The 23,631-nt window shown below is 35.0% G+C and overlaps 1 protein-coding gene across 5 annotated transcripts in view; it reads left to right on the forward strand.

Moving 5' to 3' along the window:
* Nucleotides 1-23,631, forward strand: part of LOC118745781 (chitinase-like protein PB1E7.04c) — a 269,861-nt gene that overhangs the window by 211,448 nt on the left and 34,782 nt on the right. For all 5 annotated transcript variants that reach the window (XM_036479449.1, XM_036479448.1, XM_036479453.1 and 2 more), the window contains 5 exons: nucleotides 3,756-3,851; nucleotides 3,982-4,209; nucleotides 4,281-4,556; nucleotides 13,855-14,912; nucleotides 22,269-22,494. In XM_036479449.1, the coding sequence (XP_036335342.1) occupies nucleotides 3,756-3,851; nucleotides 3,982-4,209; nucleotides 4,281-4,556; nucleotides 13,855-14,912; nucleotides 22,269-22,494 (1,884 nt within the window). The remainder of the gene's footprint in view (nucleotides 1-3,755; nucleotides 3,852-3,981; nucleotides 4,210-4,280; nucleotides 4,557-13,854; nucleotides 14,913-22,268; nucleotides 22,495-23,631) is intronic.

Consider the following 23,631-nt stretch of genomic DNA (forward strand, 5'->3'; position numbering starts at 1 on the left):
CAAAGGAGCATGCGACTAATACCACTTTTGATCTCTTTATATGGAATGAACTGATCGCTTTTGTTCGAGCATGTCCTATGAAGAGACTAATTGTTCACCTTTATACCCAAATGGGTATAAAAAGCGACTAGTCACTTTTAAAAAATAAAAATAAAAATTTGAGCCAGCTGAGATTCGAACCGGGGTGCTCAGTTTTGTTAGGCGAATACTCTCTCTGTGTGCCAACGCCGCACATGAAATTTCATTGACTAAGTGCGTACATATCATTAAATCGCTGTTAGTACCCGTTAGTGATCTCCAATTATACCCATAAGGGATGAGTCGAGACTAATTGACCTCCATTAGTACCCGTACTAGACTAGTTGGGACTAATTAATGCCCAATTGTACCCGATTGAGAGTAATATCGGAATACTCTCTTTAGAGATTAGTCGCCCAATTTTTTGCAGGGTAGCTACAAACCGCAAGTAAGGAACTAGGGTAGATTGTAAGTGAATAAAGTTTAGTTCTGTATTAACATCAAGAGAAGAAAGTTATAATTTGCAAAGTTATACAATATTATTAATGGCTGTGTTAACTGTACGTATCTTGCAAATTTGCTTAAATTATACATTCCACCGCGAAACCTGAGGAATAATCGGCTGGTTGAATGTGCAACGCACTCTACCAATTATGGTGATAATGAACCAATTCCTAGATGTGTTAGGCTTTGTAATACATACTCAAATTTAATAGATTTTGATCTGAATATTAATAAGTTTACATTACATTTGTTTATGCAATTTAATTAATTATTTTAATAGTTCTAATTAGTCTGAAAGAATTGAATTCTGTAGACTGTAAATAAATAAACAAACAAAATAAGATATGGAAAATAAAGGTCAAGGTATAATACTAAAGTATAGGTAATACTAAACAATATTTTTGTATTGAACTAGCAAGCTAGTTCAACTATCTTCACAGTTAGTTGGACTAAAAATGAGGTGCAAAGTGAAAGGATACGGCCCCCGGATGTGCAATAAGGTTTTATTTTTTTAGCGGGGTTGCCACCCTTACATAAACATATAATTTTTTTGTTAATGACATGAGATTTACACTGTTCATTCAATTTACAGAAAATAAGGTGCCAAGAGCTTGGCCTATAGATGTGCAGTACATATTTTTTCGTAAGGGTTGCCCCCTGTTTGAAAAGTCGAAACGAAATAGTGCTAAGAAATCTTTAGTTTGAATATTTAAGCTATTTTTGAGGTGTTTGACGGAGATTGGTATCAATCGAAATTCGTTTGAAGGGCTTTATTCAGAACTATATTTAGTAGGGCTGCCACATGTTTAAACAAGCAAATTCAACTTCGAACTGTGGTGATTAGTTAATTGAAATATGTATTACAATATGGGTGCCATACTAAAGGGGTTTAAGCAAGTTTTAAAATGTTTTGAAAAAGGTTATCGCTCAAAAGCAACGTTATATAAGTAGAGAGGGGAAGGCGGGGCGTACAGGTTACCTGATCGTCCCAAAAGTTTTACCATAACTTGCTAATAGCATGAAGAGCATATGTATGTAACAAGTTTGAAAATGATAACATTCTTTTTAGAATTTATGCCAGAAAAATATAAATTTCGGCCAGTGTGCAACCAAAACCCTTTTTGGTAAAAAGGGAAATACTCGACACCAGCTTGCTGGTACCACCAAGGTGATTGAACCATCAGGCTTGAAGCACATAACATAGCAGCAAGCAGGTACAATATTTATTTCTTTAAAAAAGAGGTCCTGAAAAGATCGAAACGATTAGAGCCAAAATTTCATAATTTTTCTACCATTTTGTTAAACAATGGTTTTTTTAACTCACAACTGCAATATTGAGAACTTTAATCTTCCAGAAACACGGATTTGACTCATATAGTGCAACGAATTTCCGCCAAAAAACTTTTTACTAAAAAAAATGCGCTAATTTCATCATTTCACGACACCAGCATCGTTTTCAAATCGTTTTTGATGTTGCACAAGCAGCAGGTACAATCACACCACAAGAACATTAGTGATGGGCGAAATAGTGATTTTCCAGTGTCAGTGATTTTTTATGGCTATTGCGATCGCTAGTTCGCTAATAACACAGAAATGTATAATAGTTCTAATAAATTATGAAAAATCGGTGTTAGTACATGTAGGGAAAAGAGGGAAAATCTTATTTTATTCGCTCAAAAATTGCCATATTTTAATTCGTTGTTTATTAATAGATACTTGCAGCCATCTTTACTTGTTGATAAAAATTTTGAAATAAAAGTCTAACTGTTTACCAAAAAAGTCCATATAAAACAACCTTTTAAAATTTAAATAAGAATGTTTCCAAATAGGAGAATTTCCTTCTCAGTAAATAAGGCATTTTAAGGCCATAAATTCGCTCGGTTAGTTATTTTGGATTCGTTTGCGGCTATTGGTTTTTTTTCACTCCTACCTCGAAATTTTGTGGAAAACACCTAAAAAAAACTCCCTGAAAATTTGAAGCCTAAATACTAACATTAAGTTCTCGCCCACGGCGTGCAAAGATTTCCCATATACACTCCAAAAAATCTGTTTAAAAATGCGACTATACATCCAGTATATGTTTGTTTATTTTTTATTTTTATTTTCATTTTAACACATAAATAACGAATAAAGTAACAATTTAAAGTTTCTCTAAACACAAGTCAAGGAAGTTAATAGTACACTGCGTTGCATAATTATAAATGGCCACCGACACGTTTTAAAATTTAAATAAAAATGTTTCCAAATGGGAGAATTTCCTTCTCAGTAAATAAGGCATTTTAAGGCCATAAATTCGCTAGGTTAGTTATTTTGGATCGTCCAAATATATATATATATATATATATATTGTTTTGCGACTATTGTTTATTTCACTCCTACGTCGAAATTTTGTGGAAAACACAAATCAATTCGTCGTAATATTATTTTTTTTCAATAATTCTTTTTTTTTTTATCGGAAAGATGGATCCTGGGATGGGTATGTTCAACTTTCACAGGCGGTTAGTTGAATCAAAAGTTTACATCATTTAACTGAAAGTTGAAAAATTGTAAACGTCTTTTATATAAATACAATGATTGTGTACGATTAGGAAATATGTATGTAATAATATTCTGAATGAAGTTTTTTGAAAATTTCATCACTTCTATAAAACTTGAAAAGGAGGACAAGGAGGACATTTTTGCTCAAAAGTAGGACAGAGAAGGACAATATTTTTGAGGAGGAAAAATCATTTTTGAGGAGGACAATCCTCCTCAAACGAGGACGGTTGGTCAGCTTACTTAATGGCTGCTTGGCTATCAGAGAAGATATTCGCACTAAAATGGTTGTAAATAAAAAAACAAAGCAAAAATATGCAAAAACTATATGCATTTATTGTAAAATATACTAAAATATGCGCAAATACAGGTTTTTTTTTTGCATGGGATTCCGAGCCCTAGTTATAAGCCAGTTCGACTTCAGCCTTATATATTTACCTCACATTTTTACTTGTTGGTGTTGGCTGATTCTTGCGACAGGATTAGAAGATAAAATGTTTTTCTCAATAACTTTTTAGGCATTTTCAAGCTTTTAGATGGTTGCGGAAAGAATGTTTGTTAATGTTAATTTTGGTTAGTGCAAGGCGCTTCATACAAAATATTCTTTTGAAAAATCAAGAAAATATTGAGTCAGAATCTGGGGAGTTCTCTCTGTGAAGAAATTATAGCATGAACTAATCAGTTTTACGTATACATAGGTTACAGCCACAATCCTTACAATGGAGTTATATGTAATGATATAATATTGGCTACTGGTGTTTTTTCATCCAAGGAATTGTGGAGGCTTTCCAAAGGTAGGTTTAGAGCAGAACAAATATCTATAGGAATATACATATTCGTATTATGCTAATGTAAATACACATATGCAAATAGACATATACTTTTAATGTCCATAATCAATATTTTTGCCATTAATATACATAGCATCTATTCTTGATGAGACCAGTAACGATTTGCTGTCGACGAATGTCAGTCATATTAAAATGGAAAATTCGGCCGGGGCTTATGAATGCAACACATATCAGTTGCCGCCACCGTCAATTGGCGTTGGTGTAGATGTCGCTGGTAATTTAGCAGCAACGAGCAATATGTTGGATTCTGGGCGCTCCGTTGCTGCTGGTTCGTCAATGATTGTTCCAGCCGGGTATAGTAGTAAGGAAATTAAAATTTATTCATATTTTACATGCATATTATTTCTAAAACATATTTCATTTTGGTTATAGTCGACTTTGTTGATCCACGTAGCATGCACTTGCCACCAACGTCCCTCCTGCGGGCTCAGGGAGCGGCTGCTATTGCCGCGTGTAAAAACGATACATGTGCATCGCCGCCTGGTTCTGGTCCAAGCAATGGCAGTAGTAATGGATTTTCTGTGATATTGCGGTCTGGCGATTCTACGGGTGCCAACGTACAAGGAAGCGATATATCAACGCTTCAACGATACACGCCTACACTGAGCCGTTCTTTGTTGAATATGAGCCAAATGAGATCAAACGAAGGTAACTTATAAAATTGAAATCATATTATTACGCACAGTCTATTCCCATGTCAAAAAAAAAATCAAACTATACAAGCTAAATACCGTGAATCTGACCTTGCCTCGATACAAAAGCTAAGACAACAAAAGCAACAACAAATGTTAGCAAATTACATAGTGCAATAAAATGAAAAAAAAAATAATAATAATAATCCTTGGGGTGTCATAGTATTTTTCTGACAGATTATGAAAAACAAGAAGACACGTATCTTACCAAATATTTGTATCAATAACACTGGTCTACAAATTTCAACTTTTTTTCTGCGAATAAGACGGGACCTGGTGTTTCTGAACGGATTTTTCGTGCTGAACACGAATCCGGGGTCAAAAATGTCCCATCACGTCACGAAAAAAGGGGTTGAAACCCCTAAAAACAGCGTTTTTGGCCATTTTCGAAAAATTATAGAGCTGAACCCTGACGTGGTACAAATTTTGCATATATCAGAAATTAAAGGCTAAACCGTGCCCTTTCGAATGAGCCCTATGCCGAATTGATCGCGTGCACCCTTAAAGCAGGGGGTGTATTTGTGTTTAGGGGTGCAGGAAAAATTGATCACAGAAAGAATTTAATCTTAAATGATCATAGAAAATTAATAATGCCAAGGTTTTAACTATATTAAAAGTCGCTGATTACGAATCTGCAGTTAGATTTTAAAAATTTAAGATGACGGGTCGAATATGGTGGATATAAAAATTGCACCCCTAGACACAAATACACCCCCTGCTCCAAGGGCACATGCGATCAACTTGGCATAAGGCTCATTCGAAAGGGCACAATTTTACCTTTAATTTCTGACATATGCAAAGTTTGTAGCACGTTAGGGTTCGGCTCTACAATTTTTCGAAAATGTCCAAAAACGCTGTTTTTAGGGGTTTCAACCCCTTTTTTCTCGAAAACGTGACGTGATGGGAAGTTTTGGACCCCAGATTCGTGTTCAGCACGAAAAATCCGTTCGGAAACACCAGGTCCCGTCTTATTCGCAAAACCCTTGTAGACCAGTGTAATCTTTTTCATTTTATGCCACCTTAAAGTTTACAGTTCTCATTTTGAATTAAAGGCAAAAAACATATCTGAAATTATTCAGAATTATTTTAAAAATTTATAACTCTTATTTTTAAATGTTGCTTGTTTTATTCCATTTTTTAATCAAAAATTTTAAGAAAATATTTACCGGCATATTTCATTAGCCAATCAAGGAGTTGTGAGAAATAATACAAATTAAATAAATAATAATAAACCACCCGTCCCAGCAATGGCTTTGGGTTTGGGACCCGCCACGTAAAAACCACTTCCAATAAAAATTTACACAAAGCCTCGGAGGAGACCCTGTTTTGATGACGACTATGGCAAACGTTTAAAGGACTACCATTTGAGGAAATGCACCTGGAATGTGCGGACCCTTAATGGGGAAGGTGCCTCTGCCCGCCTGGTTGATGTCCTTGTAAAGATAAAAGCTAATACCACCGCCATCCAAGAAATGTGTTGGACGGGGCAAGGCAAGAAGTGCCTAGGGCCTTACGACGTCTACTAAAGTTGCCATGTAAAGGAGCGCAAATTCAGTGTTAGATTTGTGGTGGGAGAGAGACTCCATGGCGCCAATCGAGCTGAGAGCAACCGGGCGTGACGTCATCAAATACCAGCAGGAGAGAGCAAAGAGGAACTCAACAAGAAGAAGAGGACGAATCGAACAAAAGACAGTGTTGCCATGTTTTGAATTTGAAAAAGCCCTGAAACTCGAGAAAAATGGCGTTATTTCTCGAAGAAAGCACACAATTTTTATTGGCGTATTTAAAAAATTTTATTGTAAGGATGCCGATTCAAATTAATAAGAATCAGTGTTTCTTGCTCGTCGGTCGATTCCTTCTGGCATGATTGAAGGTGCTGCCACATATTCACTTACGATGGCTATATATTTTGCTAAATTTTTTTTAAGATTTACAAATTTGGTGTCTTAAAAATAAAAACGCATCAAGCACCAAACTCAAAAATTTTCGTGTTTTGAATGCGCGCTAAATTTAGTGTGAAAAGCTGCAGGCTAGAAACAGTGAATGTTTACAAAAATATTGTGTGACGTAAGCGAATGGATGGATGCTAGCAAACCGAAGAAGAGAGGGGTAGCGGTCCGCGAATGGCGCCACCTTTTTTTCCGCATCGTGGTCGCCGATTACTGTCGTTCACCCCGGCGGACGAGCGGCTAGCCACAATCAATGTCAAGCTGATATTCTTCAACTTATCGCTCATCGCCGCCCATGTCCGGACGGAAAGTAAGGAAGAGGCGTCCAAGGATCTCTTCTATGAGCGCTGCCCCTGCCACGATATCAATGGGCAAGCCAGGGATCTTTGGAACCACCGTCGGAAAATTCAGCCTCTACGACAACGGACTGCGGCTGATCAACTTCGCCGGGGCCCAAAACATGCTAGTATTCTGTACTAGGTTCAAGTATAAAAATATCCATCAAGCTGGGTGTCTGTCTCCAGATCGAAAAACGAAAAACCAAATCGATCATGTTGTGATAGACAGAAGGCACGCTTCCAGTATTTTAGACGTACGTACACTCCGAGACCCAAACATCGACTCGGACCACTATCTTGTACAGCCACGATACGCATCCACCTCTGTGCAGCAAAAAAGGTGCACCGAAAACTGTAAGGAAAGCGTAAAGTCGAAAAGCTGCAATCACAGCAGACAGCCAATGCATTCGCTACTTGGCTCTAACACCTGCTTTCAGAGAGCACTCTTCAACAAACCGACCAGTGCTGCCATTTGCGACGTGAAAACACACTAAAAGTGAAGTGTTTCGGAGTGACTTGGAAGGAAAAGTGAAGTGATTATCGAAGTGACGATTTTCAAGCACAATTAGGCGTGTGGGGTTTTTCAATACGATTATTTATCATCTGATTGGTTAATCGATTATTTTTTTATCACAATAAAAGTAATCTTCAACCTTTATTAATTTATAATATATTGTGTTCCTGTGCAAATTCAGTGCTGGAATATCTTTAAAATCACAATGTCTCAAACGTTTAGGAATGAAAATCGTAAATTACAGTTAACTGGGATATTAACACTAAAATATAATTAATTGGTTATCGATTCACAGCAACAAAACCACCACCAGATACATAACAGCAACGTCATCCCGAGATTCATTTAAATATTTCATTTTTGCTGTAAAATTGAAGATATATGACAACTAAAATATAAATGTTATTTTCATCAAATATTTACTAAATACTTATGAAATTTTATCCACCAATTCATTTCTGTGCGCTTAACTATACATGTGAAAATTAAAATCAAAATGACTTCTTCCAGATCAGAGATTTTGTAGGAGTCTTCTTAGTAGCTTATTGCGAAAAGTTACTTTGCCACGCTTACTACTTAACAAGAATTTTAGCAAAAGATTGATGATTTTCGTTAGATAAATAATTTATTTCATTTTTATTTATTTTGGAGATAAATATAATTTGTGGAAAGTGAAGTAAAATGAAGTGGCGAAGTGAATGCTTCTAAAGTGAAGTAAAAAACTTCAATTGAAGTCCCCGCGGCAGCACTTAAACCGACATATGCGGGCAGCGGAACCACATTTCCCGCTCATTAAGTATCGCCCCCGAAGAAGAAGTCGGATTTCAGCGATGCCTAAAGAGCAACTCGTAAGACGAGGAGTGTATAGAAGCTGCAGAGAAATAAGATGCCGCCTACATGGCCACGCCACGATCGGGCGCAACGCAAGCTATATGGGACCGCTATAGGGAACTGAAGAGGGAAGCGAGACGCATTTGCCACAATAAAAAGAAACAGGCCGAGCGCGAAAAGATTGAAATGGTGGCCAACAGGAAAAACACCCGAAAATTTTACCAGAGAGTTAGGCAACTTACGGGAGGTTTCAAGACCAGGGAACTCCTGTAAGAACAACAATGGCGAGTTAGTGACCGATGACCAGAACGTGCTTAAATTATGGAGGGATCACTTTTCAACCCTACTGAATGGTAGCTGCACGGAATGTTGTGGAGAAGGCGAAGTAGGGTTGTAAATCACAATGAGACTATCGATGTTTGAGGAATCGAGATGGTAGATCGATGTATCGAATTAAAACATCGATGTTTTTAGAAGAGCCCGCTGATTTTTTTTTAAATATTGCTCACAATTTTGAATTGGATTTATAGTTTTTGTTAACAAATGAACTAAATTTTTACAAAAATAACAAAAATCAAATACAAAAAAAATAATTGTTAAAACTAGTCAATAATTGGCGGGTTTTATATATTTAAACGAGGTGTAGTATTAAGTAATGTATTAACCAATTTTACGATTTCACTAGTTTTAAAGCAATTAAACTATTTCTTACTTTTATATGTACATTTATTAATTGGAATTTAAGAATTTGTTAAAGGAACTTACTTGGGCATGGTTCCATGAAAGTATATACTTATTTATCAAACGCTCGCTCAAAATTTTAAAGCGTTCACAAAATGGAATGGTGAATATTAGTAAAAAAACATCTTTGATGTTATCGATGTTTTGTCGATATTTTTATGAACCCGATGTTTAGTCAAACATCGATGTTTTGACTAAACATCGGGTTCATGAAAATAGCGACAAACATCGATGTTTGAAGCAACGACCATCGATGTTGCTCGATACATCGATGTTTTTTTTACATCCCTAAGACAAACCCGTGCCCTCAATCGATGATGACGGAGTCGATGTTCCACCGCCTTACTATGACGGGGTACGAATAGCAATTACGCGACTGAAATACAAAACAAAGCTGCTAGAGCTGACGGCCTGCTAGCTGAACTATTCAAGTACGGCGGCGAGGTGCTGATTTGGTGGATGCATCAACTCTTATGCAGAATATGGTCAGATGAAGGCATGCCCGACGACTGAAATTTAAATGTGCTCTGCCCAATCCACAAGAAAGGCGACCCCGGCCTTCTAAAAGCATAGGTTACAAGGTCTTGTCGAGCGTATTGTGTAAACGACTGAAGCCTGTTGTCAACGAACTAATTGGACCTTATCAGTGTGGCTTTAGACCTGAAAAATCCACCATAGACCAGATATTCTCAATACGCCAAATCTTAGAAAAGACCTTCGAGAAAAGGGTCGAAACTCACCATCTGTTTGTGGATTTAAAGCGAAACTAATACGGCTGTGTAAAATGACATTGAGCAATACCATCAGCTTTGTCAGAATTGGGAAGGGCCTCTCCGATCCGTTTGATACCAATAAATTAGGCTGGCTAGACCGGCAAAATACCCCTATGTGCGCCGGGCCCCTGACATGCAGCCGGGCCGGGGTGAATTGACCCCCTCTCACGGGATTGCGGCTGGTCGCAAAACATACCGTGTTGTTGCCTGGCATATTAATAGAGTTAATAAATTCATTTTCATAAATATAAAAGCCAAATATGGCAACAAGTGATCGGACTTCTACCACATTGTAGTAGATCTGCCACTTTTTTGAGCATCTACCACAGCTACAACTCAAGGTCTAATATCTACCACATATTCGCGTTTTTGAGTAGTTTTATTTTTGCTTGGCATAATTGTCTTAATTTAAAGAGCAAAAATTGTCCAACAGTAAACACTTATATGGTAACAAAGAATGATATAATACAAGATTCCGCAATCCCAGCGACGATGAAATTTCTCAAGTAAAAGTAAACAAAGCCGAATGGGAGGATAAAATAAACTGTAAAATAGTAAATTTTCTCAGTAATAAATTTTTCGACGGGAAACGCGGTTTTATTGCGTTAAATTGCAAAATATATGTTATGTTAAAAAACGGCAATTTTGTGAAAGTATTAGCAAATCTAATATTTCCGAGGCGTTGGCAGCGTCCGGACTTCGCTCCGATCGGAGTAGATTTACCCCGATTTCTTTTTTAAATTTAAAATCTACTCCCTACTCCGCTTGACTTAAATATGCTCCGATTTTTTTACTATTTTCCATTCACATTAAGAATTTATTAAAAATAATATGCCAAATTTTTAGATTTTTGCTCAATAACTTCAAGGGCAACCACCAAGGTTTTGTTTATCAAGGTGAAACAGAAATTGTCTCTTTTACTTCTTAACATTAGATGTTTTACTGCACAGTAGTGCAAAAATTTTCAGAGATGAATCTCATTAAAAATAAATACAGGAACAGGCTTAATGACGAAACCGTTGAAAGTTAAATTAAAGTTCAGAAATTTATTATTTACTTATTTAAAAAAAAATTATATTATTCATGGAAAGTTTGGTTTGAATACTATTTAGAGATCAAGCTGATTTACAAGCACCCCGTTTCAATACTATACTATTTAATAAAAAATGTTAATCTGCTCCGAAAATTTCCTTTTTGCTCCGATTGTTCGAGTCATTTATTCCTGAATCGAGTTTCAGTAGTCCGAACGCTGGGCGTTGTTTACTTTTACTTGAGAATTGTCAAAATCGGTAAATCCCAATTAGCTGTTTCTGGAACGTGTCACATTTGTTCGCTACTTCGTGATGTGATAAAAAGAAAAGTTGGCAGCACTCCGCAAGGTTGCAGAAACTTCTTAAAATATGTTCGAAAAATATCTTAATATTGAAGGAACTGCTTTACACTGTCAAGGAAAAAATTGCCAAAACCCAACGCAATTTTTGGTAACTTCAATCTTGCACTTTATTACACCAAAATTAAATTTTTTTAGAGTCTAATTAAAAAGTTTGCCATTTAGGTGAAACCTTGCAGAATTTTTTTAATTTTTGTACAAAGTTTGATCCAAACCCAGAGATTTACCAAATTTTTTTGAAATCTACCACATTTTTTCCAGATTATACCGCACAGAATATTTTTAAAGTTCACTGATGGCAACTATAGCAACAAAAAATCAAACCAATGAATGCTCGTCCGATGCATATCGTCGTTTAAAGTACAAAACAGCGTATCAACATAATGCGAAACCGCGTATGGGAGATTGCATAAATTATTTTGTAGAGAGTAAAAACAGTAATATTTCAAAATGGGTCTCTCTCGCAATCGCATTTCTGGCTAGTATATTTCAGGACGAATGGATAGGGCTTGATCCAAGAGCTTCTGTAAGCAAACACAATTTTTGGCAAAAAATATCAGTTAAGCGGTTTTGCAGAACGACGATACGCGGATATGTAATTTAAACGTTGATATGTATCTGACGAGCATTAATTGGTTTGATTTCTTGTTGCTGTAGTTGCCATATTTGGAGTTTTTTTCAATTACTACAAGGTTCTAGCTTTTATGTTTATGAAAATGAATTTATTAACTCTCATGTGCCAGGCAACAACACGGTATGTCAAAAGTTTACCCGTTGCTTTATCGATTTGCGTATACAGCAAAAGAGGTTTCATACACTTTTGCGTTCTTTCAAGCAAATTTTATCACAAAGCACAAGTTTGATTATTTGCTTATACTTTTCATGCAATAAATAATTGGCATTTTTTCAATGCGACTGCGTCCGAAATTCTACACACATACCCACACCAAAAGCAATGCGACTGTTTACGAACAAGATCAATGTGAGGGCGTGTCTGGCCAGTTCTTGGGATATTCGTTTCAAGAAATTCGGTCTTAGGTTCGGTTACTTAAAGGGTTGACTATAACATGAATAAGCAAGCGTATGCAAACGTGCGAATACACATAAATCCTATTCTGAAACTATAATGTACTTAACATCAAGTTTCGTTAACATTTGCTTAAGGAAAGAGCGATACTGGTCGCACCTTCCGTACGGAATCAGCTGTTTGTACTCGTATGTATGTATGTACATATGTAACACACGCAGTGTTGTCGCTTTGGTAATATTTTGTTTATCATATTTGGTAATTTGGTAACTTATTTTTCAACTTGGTAACTTTTTCGATTCAGTCCTACATGTAACATAGGTTAAAACAAGTTCTGGTTCCACATTAGGAAGTGGGCCGTAAGTGTTTCCTTTAACAGAAATACCAGGTAAATCTGAAAGTTTCGCAAGGCGAACAGTTCTTCGGCGTTCCTAGGTTACTATAATTGTGTGATGTACAACAGTTTGCTTGATAGTGGGTATTGTTATATCTACCAAGTCCTTTTCCAGAAGCACGCCCCTGTTACTCACTTTCGCTACAACTATAACGAGTTGTCCCTTCTTGTTATCTACGTTCTTTGGTCATAACAGGAGAAATGCGGATTTTAAAGTGCTCCGAAATTTTAGTTTAGTTTAAAATAAGTTTGGTAATTTTTTGTTGAATTTGGTAACTTTTTCTGGTGATTTTGGGTAAAAAATAAAAAAAATTTGCAACACTGAACACATGTAAGTAAAATATAGCCACCTAAAAGTCTACACTACGTTGCTTATGCATTTGACAGACTTTTCGTTAATTTTCTGACAGTCAGCTACGGCAGCTTATTCACATTATAGTCAGCCCTTAAGTAATAATGTCACTGACATTAGTTCACTACGCAGAAGGTATACAATTTTTTTTTAAGATCCTGATATTAATACGTAATTGAAAAAATCCTGCAAGCTTTACGGTGACTTGTAATAAAGTCAGTGGAAATAACGCCCATGGACACTATTACCTTTTCTGAAGCGCAGTAAAATGCATGGACGTTATTGCTCTTTCTTGTTTTCTTTATTTTGCGCGTTCGGTTGACAAGATCCACTTTTAACATACATACGTACATAGTATACAGCTTTAAAAGTGCATAAGTGGGTGGTCCACGTTCGCGCATTATATCGAATGGAATATAATAATCAAATAAGCATACTTAGAAGTTATCAAACAATATTTCTCATATGCCGAATGAACAAAAATGAGCCATATTTTCAATCAAATTTTTGCATTAAAACGTTCGTTTTTTGGCAGATTTATATTTAACTTGTACCGAAAGGTATTTCTTTTACCCTAAACCAATTAAATTCCAAAAACGAAAATTGACCCCAAAAAAGCCAATATTTACATCCATTCTATGACACATACAAAAATAAATCTGAATTTCAGGTTTTTCTTTAAAAACCTGCATTAAAAAATCGCTTCAATAATTCATGTTTAGAAAACGTTTCTGTGAAGCTCTGAATTTACAACTACAATCATCTGATCAAGGCATATATATTAAAACGTAGGATGTTGTGAAAAAGGTCGAAGCAAATCTTTATCAAAGTCTGTGGATGTTTTAGCGAATTTAGTTCACTATATATTTTCTAAAATAAATAAGTTCCAGTCAACTTGTTTACAGTTTGTTTTTGTATTTTTATTTTTAAAATTGTAAACTATAGTACTGATACAACACAACGCGACGTCTGCGTTGGTTACGAATTCGGTAAGCCCCGGAGCTTTATATTACCAGTTACATAACAGTCCGACTGGTCCATCGGATTCTAATGATAGCAGCACTCAACAGAACCACCATCATCAGCCACAACAATCTCAACAAAACGAGAATCAACAACACTTGGACGGTCATGGCTCACAACTAGCGGCAACTGCTGCAGTAGCTGCTGCCTCGATTTCAAAATATTCTTCAGAAGTTGCCAATGGTCATGACATGTCCGATTTTGTGACATATGTTTGTCAGGAAACTGGAGGTTCTAGCGCACACATTAACGAAGCTCATCGCCCGCCACATCATCAAACTCATTTCCAATTGCAAACCGTTACTACTGGAGCGGTCGGTTCTATAACGAATCGTAATCCGAAATTTTCATCTGCTGCAACTTCACCAGTTGCGACGGCATCTCATTATCAACAATATAGCACAATGCTACCTCCGCCGCCTTTACCGCCAATGGCTCGACCAGTGGCAATAATAAGGTCTACAGGTGACTTGACGATGGTCGAATCTCCACCTTCATCTGCCACACCACCAAACGCAAGCCACTCGGCTAAGGAATCATCGCGGCAACAACATGCACAGCAACAGGATCAGCATCAGACACAATCTCACAACCACACACAATCTCACAATCACACACATTCTCTTCACAACACCGTGGAACACGACGAAGCAAATAATCAAATGGCGACTGCAAACACCTCTACTAACATCAATGGAGGTAACGGAAATGCCTCTTCCGTTTCGAGTACAACCGATGTCGCCACCGGCGTTACAAGTTCTAATGTCCAAACAAATATATCGGGTACCAGTAATAACAGCAGTAGTAGTTCAACTGACATTGTTGTGTCGAGCTCACCGCCCCCTCCTTTGAGTCCGCAGGCGCACATAGACATTGTACGTAGTACAAAATCATCGTCAATTGGTCGTATTGCGACACAGTCATACTCTGCAGCCACCAGCCGAGAGTATTTCAATCATTTTCATGCACAGACTACTCCAGTAAGTATATTATCAAAAAAGTACGAGTATGTACTTGTATGTATGCATGTACGTATGTACACGAATCGAATCATCGTGCTCTTGCTTAAAAGCAGTATACATTGATTCTTGGTTGAGAGCATTTTCAAATAATATACATTACAATGTTAACCATATAAAAAAATCGACTTGGCGCTTTTAACAGGTTACGAGAAAGACATCGGCTTTGTCGCTAGGAAAGAATTAGATTAAACCTACAAAAGTATACCCTTAATTTAGTATAACAAGAAAATAACAATAAATTGTTATTTTACTTCAAAATCAAAGCTACTGAGGCCTTAAGCTTCATCAGCTTAATGCCAAGTTAAGGAAAAAACTTTATCCAGAAAACACATACAGCTTTTATCACCGGAAGTAAATACTGTCAACAGTGTAGCCATTTTGGTGATTTTGGAGTTAGATTAACTCTTTATTTTTCTATTTAGCTCAGAAAATTGGGCTTTAGCTCCTAACTTTTTTTTTAGCTCTTTTCAAAATTATCTAGCACTCATTTAGCTCCAGAAAGTTTTAGTTGTATTTGGTATCAAATAAAACACCTCTTTGAGGTAAAATTTTCGAGTGACGAAAGCTGAACTAGAAACACAAAATTTTCGATATTAATTTCGTGACGAAAATTATACGCATTTTTTAACTGCCTTTGAAACGTACGGAAAATCTTTTTTATTCATACGAATCGTTGCAAGAGTTCTGTTTTTTATTTTGTATTTCTAGCAGTAGACGGGATTTCGCAACGTTCCGAAAATTTTAGCAAATTTAAAATCGACGAAAATACAAACAATAATCTAAATGTTTTATTTTTCTCAAATAAATTGCTAAAAATATTATCTAAATCTAAATTATGTATTCAAATCGATGTGTCCATTGAAACACATAGTTTTTCGAATACGGATAAAGCTAAAAAGAGTGATCATATCCTTTGTACTCGAAAAAATAAAAAAAATGTGAGAAATAATAAAAAATTATCAACTTGGTACCAACATTGGATACAATTAACAACTGTATTCGTCTGCTTGTCTTGTAGCTTATTTTTGTTAAGATTTCTACCGGGTGTGGGGTGCACACCTGCGCTTTTTTAAGAAGTTAAACTTCTATCTAGGGTGGCCAGATGCGCTCATTTAATCAGTACATGAGTTGAGTTTTTTCTATTGTACTGATTTTTAAGAGCCCGAAATCAGTATGCAAAATCTACTGATTTTTTGAGTTTAAACTGATTTTGTACTGATTTTTACATTTAATAAATACTTTTGTAAATTGGTGTAATTGACATTTACTTGAGGTTTACATGTTCAAAACAATGGTTTTTGACAACTCATACGTGTGAGCAGATTGAAACCATTATTAAAAAGGTGTCAGCTTGCAATTGTCTTGTTTCCTAGGATTTCGCAAAATAACAAACTGTTTGGATTCAACCCACCCCAACTTCACGATTTGCAGGTTTTATAATAAATCTTATGAAAGGTGGTGGTGAGTTAATCATATATTAAGTACACTGAGAAGATGACAATAAGAGATAATGGGCCTCATGCATAAAAAGTGAGCTTAAGCTCCGACTCGTTTTTCAGTACAAATTCTTGAGCTTGAGCTCACCCTTTCAGTGCAAAAATTGAGTCTGAGCTTAAGCTCACTTTTTATGCATAAGGCCCAATGTTTTGATTATAATTAAACATCCACTGAGAAATCGGCTGTCAGTATGTCAAACTTAAGACGACTATTGCTACGGTGCAATGTAAGTTCTAAGAATTTGGAAAACGTGCAAACTACCGACTCTTGGATATGATATATGTAGTTTTGAATGTGAATGTTGTATTTAATAAGCACACCAACTAAATATGTTTTAAATTTGTAGCTTAAAATATGCAAACAGATTCTGACTCGAGCTCGTCTTCTACTGAAACTGAATGGGCTAAATTTTTTTTTTGAATTTTCTCAATTTTTATAAATTTTCTAGAAAGTTTGAGACTTTAACTCACTTGTCTTTTGTTATAGAATTAATTATATTTTTATAAAAAAATTAAATTAAGTAAGGAAAGAAAAAAATTTCAAAACCTGTCAATACATTTTACTCCTATTTTCGTGCGCACAGCTGTACATACATACGTAATTTGATTTGTTTTAAAGTAATGAATTTTTATATTGATAACAAGCAGAGCACCCGACGTCGTCCGGGGTAAACAAATCAAAATATAAAACAGTAATTCAAATAGACGAGAAAAACTATTTTCTTTCTGTTTAAATTAAGTCATCCTTATGAGCCATATTTTTAGCTTTATCGTACTTCAACTAACATATATTGATCATCACTCTCTATACTACAAATCTTGTTCCATTATTAATGTTAGGTGAATTAAGGTAACGATATAATTTTTAAATTAGTTTACTACGGTGCATTCCGTTTAGCTGCCTATTCGCTTCGCTGCTTTAGTATAGCTGTAATTTTTCGGTAGAATGCTTATTTCAGAAGAAGTTTTATTCATTATGAATGAACATTTTTCGTTTAACAGCAACGCGGGACCAAAGAAACGATTGAATCTTTCCATTTCGAAATGATCTAAAAAATTTAAGGTTTCAAAAAAAAAAACACAGTTTTAAATATCTGAGTGATCTAATAGATGAATACATATGTATTTATTCCCCTTTTACAAACTCATTTATATATACTTTACTCTAAACAGCTCCCATATATGTGTCTGCATACCAAATTTCAATTTCATGAGACTTATGGTCTTTAAGTTATAGCTAAAAAAATTTCCACGCGGATTACAAATTCATTTATATCTTTTTGTAAGCACTTGCCATAGCTATACCTGCATATGAAAATTTCAAGTTCGTGGGGCTTATTGTTCTGAAGTTATAGCTGATAAACATTTCCACGCCTATGGGCTGTGCCATATCCCCTTTTACTAACTTGTGTATTTATAGTCTACTATAAGCACCTGCCATAGCTATGCCTGAATACCAAAGTTAAAGTTCGTGTGACTTATGGTTTCGAAGTTATGGCTGATAAAAAATTCCACACCCACGGAATGTGCCAAGACTCCATTTACAAACTCCTTCCTATATACCTTACTATAAGAACCTACCGTAGATATGTCTGTATATCAAATTTCAAGATCATGTGATTTAAGTTTCGAAGTTATAGCTCATAAAAAATTCCACGCCCATGGGATGTGTTACACCCCCTTTAACAAAATCATTTATATATACCTTATTATACGCACCTACCATAGATATGTGTGAATACCAAATTTAAAGTTCTTGGGACTTATGGTTCCGAAGTTGGAGCTGATAAAAGGTCCCCGCCTATGGTATATGACGCCCCATTCATATACATAGATATGTCCGCATACGAAATTTGAAGTTCATGTAACTTATAGTTTCTAAGTTACAGCTCATAAAAAATTCCACGGCTATGAAATGTGCCACGCCCCCTTTTACAAACTCATTTATTTATAGCCTACTATAAGCACATACCATAGCTATGCCTGCCCACCAAATTTAAAGTTCATGTGACTTATGGTTTCGAAGTTATGGCTGATAAAAAATTCCACACCTACGGAATGTGCCAAGCCTCAATTTAAAAACTCCTTCGTATATACCTTACTATAAGCACCTACCGTAGATATGTCTGTATATCAAATTTCAAGTTCATGTGATTTAAGTTTCGAAGTTATAGCTCATAAAAAATTCCACGCCCATGGGATGTGCCACACCCCCTTTAACAAAATCATTTATATATACCTTATTATATCACCTACCATAGATATGTCTGAATACCAAATTTCAAGTTCTTGGGACCTATGGTTCCGAAGTTATAACTCATAAAAAATTCCACGCCTATGGGATGTGCCACGCCCCTTTTTAAAAACTCATGTATATATACCCTACTATAAGCAGTTTAGTAGTTTAGTGCCATCAAATATACAGAAAACTCTATGAAATTGCGAAATCGTGACGTCTCAGCATTCTTCATTTTTCGGCAACAACAACAAAAAGTTTGAAATTTTTTTAGATCGAAAAACCTTCCACACAGAAGGTCCAAAAAAGTACTTTTTACAGAATTGCAATCGGTTCAGCCGTTTGGTCAGGCATCGCCGTCATACGGAAAACATTTCATTTTTATATATATAGATTGCATATGTATTTAAAAGTCTATTCGCTATTTTTTTGTTAATTAATGGGCTGTTATTTGGTTGTTATATTGTTAATAATAAAAAATACGCTTAAAAATGAGCTGATTTTTATGGCTTTGTACTGATTTTTGACCCCAACTGTACTGATTATGTCACTATAATATCTGGCCACCCTACTTCTATCACGTGTTCGGTGTACATAGCTACAATTAAAATGGTGAAAAATATTACAATTTGGGCATGTGATTGGAAAAAAACTTTAAAATACACACAAATTGTGGTTTCCAAGACAACTTCAACTCACGGGAAATTCCCCCGATTTGCAGGGAATTTCGGTTTAAGTGGCAATCGGGGAATGGGCAATTTTTTCGGGGAACTTTGTATGTTTTTTATATGTCTTAAAGTAACCAAATTATACGGATATGTTAATTTTTAACAATTTGACCCTTTTTGGAGCGACATTTTTTTAATTTGAATCGCAATATCTCCACAACAACAGTTTTCCCAGATATAGGGTATATACCAGATGAAAGCTAAGGTTTTGTGCTAGATTTGTGGAAACCTAGAATAAAATCGACTAACCAGTTTTTGAGAAAATGTCAGAAATGTATATTTTCAGCAGCCCGATTTTTAGTTTTCAGGCGATAACGTTATGACATATTTATATTTTATAATGCGATTTTTTATTGTCAATTCAAATATTTGAAATTGCAGATTTTAACAGTTTTTAAAGTATTTTTAGTTCATTGTCTAGTTTATATGTAGGTATAGGGATCTGCATACATATAAGTGTTATAAGTGCCATAGCACCTTCTGTGGTATGAACAGGTGTGTTATTTTGCTGAAATATTTAAAAATAATTCGAGAACAGGCGACAGATGTCCTTTATATTTTTTTGCATATATTTTTCGTAATTTTAGAAACTTAAAATTTGATTTGACATTTTACAAAAAACGAAGTCGTACATAATTGCAGTTTCTGAACACAAGTGTTTATAACGATTCCCTGTTAATTGAGTCAATGTTAATGTTAATGTTAATGTGTCAGTTTAAACAAGGTCCATAACTAGGGCAAATATAGGAATTTATTAAAATACTTACATGCCAACATAATGATTATAAGTACATACTTTACACTGATATATTTTTTCCAACGTCCGTGATTTAAAGAAATTATCCTGATGCAAGTCCCATTGGGAGTTGTTTCATTCAAAGCATTATTTATTCTTCATAAAAAATAATATGATTTAACAGAAGACCACTCAAGATAACAGTGTCAAACAAAACGTTCAAAATCAAAGTTTTTTTAACCAAATGTTTATTTCGGCATATTCAACTATACCAACCAAATCTTGGTTATAATAACTAATTTATTTTCTCGGTGTAGGGAAAAGGGCTCTAATAAACAATAAATATGTGTATAGATTTATTTTTATACAGACATACATACATACGAGTATATACACACATGTATAACCAGTTTTAAATACCTGTTTCAATAATATGAGCTATATTAACTACACCAGGGTTGCGTGATTTAAAATCCTTTTTTATTTTAAATCTGTTATTATTTAAGAAATCTATTTCATTTGTGATTTGATTAATCGATAAAATAGATTTTATTTGTGATTTGATTCGTAGAATAAATAAAAAACAAAAATTTATGAGTGATTTGATTCGCCGGCCAAGTACAAAATATAATTTATCTGTGATTTGATTCGTCAACCAATTAAAAACTGATTTTATTTGTGTGATTTAATTCGTCGGGAAAATAAAAAATAAAGCTTATTTGTCGACCAGTAGCTCGTTTCTGCATAGTTGCCAACTTGGTGCTTTAAGCACTAGATTTAGTGCTTTTTGAAAATTATAACGCAAAAAAAAATTATTTAGTGCTTAGTGCCTTTCTTAGTGCTTTTTTTCTGAACTAAAATTACTCCGAGATAGTAAAAACCTGAAATATTTAAAGCTGTGGCAGCACTGAAGTTACCAGAATCTACAAATTTAAATGCACTAAAATACAACCAGCTAAAGCTGCAAACCCACCTTGTTGAATTCGATTCGCGTTGAAAATGCTAGTACGCAAGTAAGTTAAGTATTTCTTTTTTTCATTTCTATTTATTTGTACAAATTTTGATTTTTTTTACCTCCTGAGTAAAACACATCGTTTCTGGGTGTTGAAGCCAAATCTGGACGCACAATTGCTCTAGCACTACAATTTTTAGATATCCTAACCTCAAAGTGCCAAAAACACGGTTTTGGCGATATTTGAGGTTAAATAATGAAAACATCAAATTTTTTTGCGCATTTCTACTTAGGGCATCATTTTCGTTTGTTGCGATTCGATTTTTTTCTCGAGATATACCAGCTTTAATGGGCACTACTTCGGTACGACGTCATAAGAGTCATCATAGCATGTGTAGAGGCTATTCAATCGTTATGAGCGAAAAAGTTTTGTGTATTGATTTATGTATGTAAATATTGTTAATTTTTTGCTTTTGTTAAATACAAACCGTTATGAAAAAAGCATCCTTTGATTCAAAAATATTTGGTGCTTTTAGTGTGGTAAAACGCTTTTTTCACAAGTTTTAGGTGATTTTTGAAAACTAAAAGTTGGCAACACTGCGTTTCTGTAACTCTTCTCTACCGATTATTTCTCTACTGGTAGAGAATAAACGTCATTCTCTACTACTCATTAGCAGTAGAGAACAAGGCGGCGAATTCATATCTCAATTCGCCTTGGTAGAGAATTGTTACAGAAATGAGCTACAGATCAGTTTGATTCGTTATTTTTCCATTCATGTAACACAAGCACGATCTTCAAGTTTTGCTCGACGAATCAAGTAAGTAGAATTTTGTTTTTATGTGGATGACACATCAAATCACAAATAAAATGCAGTTTACATTTGGTCGACAAATCAAATCACAAATAAATCTTACATTTTAATTGTCCAACCAATCAAATCACAAATAAGTTTTTTTCTTGTTTGTCCAACGATTTAAATCACAACTAAAATCTATTCCTGATTTGATTCGTCGAGTATACTATAATAAATTTATATTATTTTAGATATGATACAATTTTAAATTCATAAATCATTTTGATTTCTAGATTTGTGATTTAACTAATGAGAAGTCATGCAACCATGACTACCATTAATAAACATAAAATTGCTTCTTGTGTTTTATAGCTGCTTGGTTATACTAGTTCAATTTCGACCATTTCCGGGGTTATTAGTCCAACTAATTTAAGCTTATATTCCTCTCCGTTAACCGGTGTATCGAATGTGCCACATCGGTCTACTCCGCGGGCTCGATGGAATCCGCCGTTCCTTATGGAGGATGAGTTTAGTATGATGCCGCATTCAGTGTCCAGCGGAAATCCCGACAATGCTCCGGTTATATTAATGGAAGATGGTAAGTACCGATTAAGGTATTTATATAGCCAAAATGAAAAATATCGCTTATTTATAAGTGTAGCTAAAAACTTAGAGACATGCACTTACTATGTACATTAGGGTATCGAAAAAAGTATACCCTTATTTTTTATTTTGAAATTTAAAAAAAAAATTAGAGGTCGCTCAAAGCGCTCAAATTTTTCCATGTATTTTATATGGGAAAAAAACAACTTTTCGTCGAAATGGTACAGAATAGTTAAAAATCAATATTTTTCTACCAGAAAGCTCTGTTTATCTGCAGGAGATTCCAAGTAATAAATAATACTCAATTGTTTATTTAAACATTTTTACAGCGCAACTATAATTTATAGGTACACAAAAACTGGAAAACTGTGAGCGCTTCGAGCGACCTCTAAATATTTTTTGATTTCAAAATAAAAAATAGGGGTATACTTTTTTCGATATAGAACAATCCTAGGGCCACCCCAATGTACATACCTACGTTAACAGGGGAATTCTGGGGTCCGTTTCACTAGCGGGGCAAATGCAGCGGTTTAAAAAAAATAATCTCCCAAAATTTTCATCTTTAGACATTCATGTTTCTGGAATGCGGGGGACGATATGTACTTGCCGATTTGTTTTACAAAAATTATTTAAAAAGCAGACGTCTCGGTTGCTTAGCAAACCGGTTAATCGTTTCTGCAATTATTTCACATTGACCCTCTGAAACAAATTTTCGATGTATTCTTAAAATGCATAAACCAGAAGGTAAATTTTATAGGAAATTAAACTAACAATTTATTAAAACTAGTAGTAACCCCCGAAATACGGGTGAGTACTTAGCTCAAAATTTATTTAAAGAACTTCGTGAAAGACAACAATTAATATTGTATTGCTAGACACCTGACAACCCAGGATAATTTTTAAGTTCTTAAAAGACATTACTCTACTCTAAGCTTCGGGCAGTGGGGCCATGAGAAAACCGTCATCTTTAAGGTATAGTCCAACCTTTCACAATATCTGTTTGTTTAACATTTGTTTATTTAAACATTTTTACAGCGCAACTATAATTTATAGGTACACAAAAACTGGAAAACTGTGAGCGCTTTGAGCGACCTCTAAATATTTTTTGATTTCAAAATAAAAAATAGGGGTA

The sequence above is a fragment of the Rhagoletis pomonella genome, unplaced genomic scaffold (assembly GCF_013731165.1).
Source record: "Rhagoletis pomonella isolate Grant_MI unplaced genomic scaffold, Rhpom_1.0 Rhpom_scaffold_00009, whole genome shotgun sequence".
Classification (NCBI taxonomy): domain Eukaryota; kingdom Metazoa; phylum Arthropoda; class Insecta; order Diptera; family Tephritidae; genus Rhagoletis; species Rhagoletis pomonella.